Below are 8,290 nucleotides of genomic sequence, written 5' to 3' on the forward strand. Positions count from 1 at the left end.
TACGGAGTGACGAATCATGGTACACAATGTGGCAATCCGATGGCAGGGTGTGGGTATGGCGAATGCCTGGTGAACATCATCTGGTAGCGTTTGTAGTGCCAGCAGTAAAATTCGGAGGCAGTGGTGTTATGGTGTGGTTGTATGTAACATGAAGTGGGCTTGCAGCCCTTGTTGTTTCGCATGGCACTATCACAGCATAGGCCTACATTGATGTTTTAAGCACTTTCTTGCTCCCCACTGTTGAAGAGCAATTCAGGGATGGTGATTGCATCTTTCAATGCGATCGAGGACCTGTTCATAATGCACGGCATGTGGCGGAGTGGCTACATGACAATAACATCACTGTAATGGACTGGCCTGCACAGAGTCCTGACCTGAGTCCTATAGAACACCTTTGGGATGTTTTGGAACACCGACTTCGTGCCAGGCTTCACCGATGACATCAATACCTCTCCTCAGTGCAGCACTCCGTGGAGAATGGGCTGCTATTCCCCAAGAAACCTTCTGGTGCAGGTGTATGCCTGCAAGAGTGGAGGCCGTCATCAAGACTAAGAGTGGGCCAACATCATATTGAATTCCAGCATTACCAATGGAGGATGCCATGAACTTGTAAGTCATTTTCAGCCAGGTGTCTGGATATTTTTGATCACAGAGTGTAGCTGTTTGTAACTTGATTGGGGGAGAAAAAGAAAAACTTACGTAGAGTATTGTAATCCCCCAACAAATTTTGAAGTGGCTGATAGTGCAGCCATTGCATAACATGACAAAAGTGGTACCTGCGAGCTCGCATCAACGATGCTTTCGAACTCATTGATGGGGACATGCTGCGCCGAGTGTGGGAGGAACTTGATTATCGGCTTGATGTCTGCCGAATCACTAAAGGGGCACATATCGAACATTTGTGAATGCCTAAAAAAACTTTTTGAGTTTTTGTATGTGTGTGCAAAGCATTGTGAAAATATCTCAAATAATAAAGTTATTGTAGAGCTGTGAAATCGCTTCAATCATTTGTAATAACCCTGTACATGTATTCCTTGGCTAATGGATGCTTTTTGACTGGCGGCTGGACTGCAAAGCAAACATGCCGTTATCAGTGAGAGGCCCACTAATGAACACTGACACTATCAATTAGTGTTCGTCAAGGATGATATCAATTGTGACTGGCAGAAAGTAGTATTTTCCAATAAATCAATATTGTCCTCAGCAAATGACATTCCAGGTGTGTAGGCTGCAAGGTGCCAAATTCAACCTCAAATATGAGGTTTGGAAGTTAAATGGTGGCAACTATTTATTCACAACTGATACAAAAGAGTTAAAAGTTTTCACCTGTTACTGTCCTTCAAAGTAGTCACCAGCGTTGTGTAACTGGCCTGACCCTACACCAACTACCTATGATAACCTTTGGAACATCACCCTGACTGCTGTGGAGGAGGTGGCAGAAAATGAGATATATATTATCCACCTCATGGACTTAACTTCCTCACACAAAGAAACGGAAGACCTGTGCATGAACATTAAGTAGCTAGGAAACCACATTCTGTGCCATTTTAAAGGCCAAAAATATCTTATTAAGAATCTAGAACTGTTTATTCTGCTGATTTTGTGCTTTGTACTTATAAACACATGGACAGTGTCAGAAAAAATCTACCATAAGTGGAATCCAAACTGAACTCTGCCATCACACTGTTGCTTTCCAGCTTGTTCACCATTCTCTCAAGCTATAAACACATTATACTAACTGCTGCAGCATTGAGATATTTCTTGCTGCTGTTCCCCACTTGATACCACCTTATGATAGTAACGGCATTTCCTAGGGCTGTAATTTTGACTATTGCACCACAATTTCCTTCCGTGCTTTGTAGGTGCCAAGAAAACATTCTCAGGTTTCCTGCCGCATCAGTTCACAGTGATTCCATGGCTATTTGGAAGGCATATCCTCTCCTTACATCACATTGTTAAGATGGAAAGAGAGTATATACCTTCCAAAATGGCATGAACTTGCTGCAAATTGACACAGCAAGATTTCATTGCATTTATACTCCATGAACACCTTCATTTGCAGGTCAAGGTGTTAATCCTTCAGTTGCATTCACAATTACAAGTGTTTACATTTATGAGCAGTACTGTACTAATGTGATTGGTTCTTGCCATATTTTTGTAATTTCAGATGTACCTGATGGGCCTGATAATAGCCCAAGTATTAGTCATGCAGGAAATGTGGGGACTAAGTCAAAATTTAAAAAAATATAAAAAAATGGGAAACAAGTTGCAGATCATCCAATTTCAGGATGACAACACAAAGAAGACATGCCAAACCTTAGTTTATGAAATGTACAAATAAATAAAATACCCCATTCACAAAAAATTATGATGTACATATTACCAAATTCTAAAATTCCTTGTTTATTTATGTAGTAAAAAATTGTGAAAATGGGTTTTTATTTTCAATAACTTTGTCATCTCTGAAGTGAAGTGACCTCTAGGCACATGTATTTTATAAAATCATTTCTCAAGTGCTGCTATAAATTACAGCAGCTTGAATGAAACAACATATGTTTATGTTTCCCTCTGCTAAACTTCAATTTATAACACTCACTTTTGTAGTATCAGATTATATATATTTAAATACACATCAATTATGGCGGCAGATCTAGATATTCTTAAATGAATGAGTATAAACGTTTCAACCTAACTTTCAAAAATTTAGCAATTCTCATGCAGTTATTCAAGTCTTATCACTGTTCTTCAGCCCAGTCTGTGGGTGAACAAAAAAAAACGGCACTATAAATTTTAATAGTGTGTCCATTATTGTAGTGTAAGTGTTAGTGTGTAGTTTTGTATGAAGTAAAATCACACATATCATGATGTTATGTATTTTATGTATTTATTTTTATCTTTCAGTATTCTTAACCATCTTCCAAGTATTGGACATGGGGTTGTCTTACTTTGCATGTCAGGTGTCAACTTGACAGATGATCTTGTGAGACTAATGCTGCTAAGCTGCCCTAATCTTGAGACCTTAGATCTTAGCTACACTTGTATTTCAGGATACTTCGCATTTAGAGGGTACGTATCAAAGATTTGTATTTCTTATGGACACTACATAAATTTCGCATCAACAATTCAATGCGATTTTCTGTTTGGTAGCGCTTGAATACCGCCTAACACTTAGTGAAGGAATCATGAAATTGAATTGCCAAATTCTGTTTGGCAATTGCATTTGTTTAATTTTTGTTCCTTTCTAGTAACCTTTGAAAATTCAGCTGTTTTCTCCTATGTGCATTTAATTCTTCTGCATTTAAAAAGCTGTTACAGAAGTGTACATCTGAAAATCTCTTTCTTGTATTCAAAGTGGTTAACTAGGCAACTTGGAATTATGCACATACATAAAACATTCACAGACATGAAAGCCACATTAATAGCCCTTGTATCAACAAGGAACTGAACTGTGACATTGTCATCATTAGCTTGATATTTAAAAACGAAATTTAGAAGATAACACATCCAGTGAAAATCAGCTTCCATCAAAAATTTACTGGCTCAAATCATGTGCTTATATTACCTTCAATTAGTTATACTTCAAATATCAGCATTACACTGCTGTATAACTAACATAAATAACTCATTCATATACAAACAAGTTTCAGCTAATGCAACATCTGACATGTAAAAGATCTGTTGTCTGCACTTCTATGAAGATAAAACACTACCCACCAAATATTCTCCCTCGCCTCCCCCCTCACCTACCCCTCTGCCCCCTCGCCACCCTCGCCCTCCCCTGCCCTCTCGCCGCCCTTCGGTTCTCTCTCCCCCCTGGCCCCCTCGACCCCCTCTCCCCCCTCACCCCCTCTCCCCATCTCCCCCCTCGCCTCCCCCTCTCCCTCCTCTCCCCCTCGCCACCCACTCTCCCCCCTCTCCCCCCTCGCCGCCCCCTCTCCCCCCTCGCCGCCCCCTCTCCCCCCTCGCCGCCCCCTCTCCCCCCTCGCCGCCCCCTCTCCCCCCTCGCCGCCCCCTCTCCCCCCTCGCCGCCCCCTCTCCCCCCTCGCTGCCCCCTCTCCCCCCTCGCCGCCCCCTCTCCCCCCTCGCCGCCCCCTCTCCCCCCTCGCCGCCCCCTCTCCCCCCTCGCCGCCCCCTCTCCCCCCTCGCCGCCCCCTCTCCCCCCTCGCCGCCCCCTCTCCCCCCTCGCCGCCCCCTCTCCCCCCTCGCCGCCCCCTCTCCCCCCTCGCCGCCCCCTCTCCCCCCTCGCCGCCCCCTCTCCCCCCTCGCCGCCCCCTCTCACCCCTCGCCGCCCCCTCTCACCCCTCGCCGCCCCCTCTCACCCCTCGCCGCCCCCTCTCCCCCTCTACCCCCTCGCCACCCCCTCTCCCCCCTCGCCACCCCCTCTCCCCCCTCGCCACCCCCTCTCCCCCCTCGCCTCCCCCTCTCCCCCCTCGCCTCCCCCTCTCCCCCCTCGCCTCCCCCTCTCCCCCTCGCCTCCCCCTCTCCCCCTCGCCTCCCCCTCTCCCCCCGCTTCGCATTCGGGAGGACGACGGTTCAATCCCGTCTCCGGCCATCCTGATTTAGGTTTTCCGTGATTTCCCTAAATCGTTTCAGGCAAATGCCGGGATGGTTCCTTTGAAAGGGCACGGCCGATTTCCTTTCCAATCCTTCCCTAACCCGAGCTTGCGCTCCGTCTCTAATGGCCTCGTTGTCGACGGGACGTTAAACACTAACCACCACCACCATCTCCCCCCGCTCTCCCCCTCTCCCCCCGCTCTCCCCCTCTCCCCCCGCTCTCCCCCTCTCCCCCCGCTCTCCCCCTCGCCTCCCGCTCTCCCCCCTCGCCTCCCCCTCTCCCCCCTCGCCTCCCCCTCTCCCCCCTCGCCTCCCCCTCTCCCCCCTCGCCTCCCCCTCTCCCCCTCGCCTCCCCCTCTCCCCCCTCGCCTCCCCCTCTCCCCCATCGCCTCCCCCTCTCCCCCCTCGCCACCCCCTCTCCCCCCTCGCCGACCCCTCTCCCCCCCTCGCCGACCCCTCTCCCCCCCTCGCCGACCCCTCTCCCCCCCTCGCCGACCCCTCTCCCCCCCTCGCCGACCCCTCTCCCCCCCTCGCCGACCCCTCTCCCCCCCTCGCCGACCCCTCTCCCCCCCTCGCCGACCCCTCTCCCCCCCACGCCGACCCCTCTCCCCCCCACGCCGACCCCTCTCCCCCCCTCGCCGACCCCTCTCCCCCCCTCGCCGACCCCTCTCCCCCCCTCGCCGACCCCTCTCCCCCCTCGCCGACCCCTCTCCCCCCTCGCCGACCCCTCTCCCCCCTCGCCGACCCCTCTCCCCCCTCGCCGACCCCTCTCCCCCCTCGCCGACCCCTCTCCCCCCTCGCCGACCCCTCTCCCCCCTCGCCGACCCCTCTCCCCCCTCGCCGACCCCTCTCCCCCCTCGCCGACCCCTCTCCCCCCTCGCCGACCCCTCTCCCCCCGCGCCGACCCCTATCCCCCCGCGCCGACCCCTCTGACCCCTCGCCGCCCCGCTCCCCCCTCCGCCCCCTCGCCGGCCCCGCTCCCCCCTCCGCCCCCACTCCCCCCTCCGCCCCCTCGCCTGCCCCGCTCCCCCCTCCGCCCCCGCGCCAGCCCCCGCTCGCCGACCCCTCGGCCCCCTCGCCCCCCCCTCTCCCTCGCCCCCCCTCTCCCTCGCCCCCCCTCTCCCTCGCCCCCCTCTCTCTCGCCCCCTCTCCCCCCTCACTCTCTCCTCCCCCTCTCTCTCCCCTCCCCCCTCTCTCTCTCCTCCCCCCTCTCTCTCTCTCCTCCCCCCTCTCTCTCCCCTCCCCCTCTCTCTCCTCCCCCCTCTTCCCCCCCTCTCTCTTCCCCCCCTCTCTCTTCCCCCCTCTCTCTCTTCCCCCCTCTCTCTCTTCCCCCCTCTCTTCCCCCCTCTCTCTTCCCCCCCTCTCTCTTCCCCCCTCTCTCTCTTCCCCCCTCTCTCTCTTCCCCCCTCTCTCTTCCCCCTCTCTCTCTTCCCCCCTCTCTCTCTTCCCCCTCTCTTCCCCCTCTCTCTCTTCCCCCCTCTCTCTCTTCCCCCCTCTCTTCCCCCCTCTCTCTCTTCCCCCCCTCTCTCTCTTCCCCCCTCTCTCTCTTCCCCCCCTCTTTTCTCTTCCCCCCTCTCTCTCTTCCCCCCCTCTCTCTCTTCCCCCCCTCTCTCTCTCCCCCCTCTCTCTCTTCCCCCCTCCCTCTCTCTTCCCCCCTCCCTCTCTCTTCCCCCCTCCCTCTCTCTTCCCCCCTCCCTCTCTCTTCCCCCCTCCCTCTCTCTTCCCCCCTCCCTCTCTCTTCCCCCCTCCCTCTCTCTTCCCCCCTCCCTCTCTCTTCCCCCCTCCCTCTCTCTTCCCCCCTCCCTCTCTCTTCCCCCCTCCCTCTCTCTTCCCCCCTCCCTCTCTCTTCCCCCCTCCCTCTCTCTTCCCCCCTCCCTCTCTCTTCCCCCCTTCCCTCTCTCTTCCCCCCTCCCTCTCTCTTCCCCCCTCTCTATCCTGCCCCCCTCTCTCCTCCCTCCCTCCCCCCTCTCTATCCTGCCCCCTCTCTCCTCCCTCCCTCCCCCTCTCTCTCCTCCCTCTCTCTCCTCCCTCCCTCCCCCCTCTCTCTCCTCCCTCTCTCTCCTCCCTCTCTCTCCTCCCTCTCTCCCTCCCTCTCTCCCTCCCTCTCTCCCTCCCTCTCTCCCTCCCTCTCTCCCTCCCTCTCTCCCTCCCTCTCTCCCTCCCTCTCTCCCTCCCTCTCCTACCTCCCTCTTCCCCCCTCTCTCTTCCCCCCTCTCTCTCTTCCCCCCTCTCTCTTCCCCCCTCTCTCTTCCCCCCTCTCTCTTCCCCCCTCTCTCTCTCGCCCCCTCTCTCGCCCCCCTCTCTCTCGCCCCCCTCTCTCTCGCCCCCTCTCTCTCTCGCCCCTCTCTCTCTCTCGCCCCCCTCTCTCTCTCTCTCGCCCCTCTCCCTCTCTCTCGCCCCTCTCCCTCTCGCCCCCCTCCCTCTCGCCCCCTCTCCTCTCTCCCCCCTCTCTCCTCTCTCCCCCCTCTCTCCTCTCTCCCCCCCTCTCCTCTCTCCCCCCCTCTCCTCTCTCCCCCCCTCTCCTCTCTCCCCCTCTCCCCTCTCTCCCCCCTCTCCCCTCTCTCCCCCCTCTCTCTCCTCTCTCCCCCCTCTCTCTCCTCTCTCCCCCCTCTCTCTCCTCTCTCCCCCCTCTCTCTCCTCTCTCCCCCCTCTCTCTCCTCTCTCCCCCCTCTCTCTCCTCTCTCCCCCCTCTCTCCCCCCTCTCTCTCCTCTCTCCCCCCTCTCTCTCCTCTCTCCCCCCTCTCTCTCCTCTCTCCCCCCTCTCTCTCCTCTCTCCCCCCTCTCTCTCCTCTCTCCCCCCTCTCTCTCCTCTCTCCCCCCCTCTCTCCTCTCCCCCCCTCTCTCCTCTCCCCCCTCTCTCTCCTCTCTCCCCCTCTCTCTCCTCTCTCCCCCTCTCTATCCTCCCTCCCCCTCTCTCTCCTCCCTCCCCCTCTCTCTCCTCCCTCCCCCTCTCTCTCCCTCTCTCTCCTCCCTCCCTCTCCCCCTCTCTCTCCTCCCTCCCTCTCCCCCTCTCTCTCCTCCCTCCCCCTCTCTCTCCTCCCTCCCCCTCTCTCTCCTCCCTCCCCCTCTCTCTCCTCCCTCCCCCTCTCTCTCCTCCCTCCCCCTCTCTCTCCTCCCTCCCCCTCTCTCTCCTCCCTCCCCCTCTCTCTCCTCCCTCCCCCTCTCTCTCCTCCCTCCCCCTCTCTCTCCTCCCTCCCCCTCTCTCTCCTCCCTCTCCCTCTCTCTCCTCCCTCTCCCTCTCTCTCCTCCCTCTCCCTCTCTCTCCTCCCTCTCCCCCTCTCTCTCCTCCCTCTCCCTCTCTCTCCTCCCTCTCCCCCTCTCTCTCCTCCCTCTCCCTCCTCCCTCCCTCTCCCCCCTCTCCCCCCTCTCCCTCTCTCTCCCCCTCCCTCTCCCCCTCTCCCTCCCCCCCTCACCCGCCCTCCCTCCCTCCCCCCTCACCCTCCCTCCCCCCCTCACCCGCCCTCCCCCCCTCACCCGCCCTCCCCCCCTCACCCGCCCTCCCCCCTCACCCGCCCTCCCCCCCTCACCCGCCCTCCCCCCTCACCCGCCCTCCCCCCCTCACCCGCCCTCCCTCCCTCCCCCCTCACTCGCCCTCCCTCCCTCCCCCCCCTCACCCGCCCTCCCTCCCCCCCTCACCCGCCCTCCCTCCCCCTCACCCGCCCTCCCTCCCTCTCACCCGCCCTCCCTCCCCCTCTCCCTCCCTCACTCCCCCCTCACCTGCTCTCCCTCCCTCCCT

The 8,290-nt window shown here is 57.0% G+C and overlaps 1 protein-coding gene across 1 annotated transcript in view; it reads left to right on the forward strand.

Moving 5' to 3' along the window:
• Positions 1 to 8,290, forward strand: part of LOC126248343 (F-box/LRR-repeat protein 5-like) — a 139,276-nt gene that overhangs the window by 118,749 nt on the left and 12,237 nt on the right. The window contains exon 5 of the mRNA XM_049949252.1: positions 2,902 to 3,066. Within this exon, the coding sequence (XP_049805209.1) occupies positions 2,902 to 3,066 (165 nt within the window). The remainder of the gene's footprint in view (positions 1 to 2,901; positions 3,067 to 8,290) is intronic.

This window comes from Schistocerca nitens, chromosome 3 (assembly GCF_023898315.1).
Source record: "Schistocerca nitens isolate TAMUIC-IGC-003100 chromosome 3, iqSchNite1.1, whole genome shotgun sequence".
In the NCBI taxonomy this organism is placed as follows: Eukaryota; Metazoa; Arthropoda; class Insecta; order Orthoptera; family Acrididae; genus Schistocerca; species Schistocerca nitens.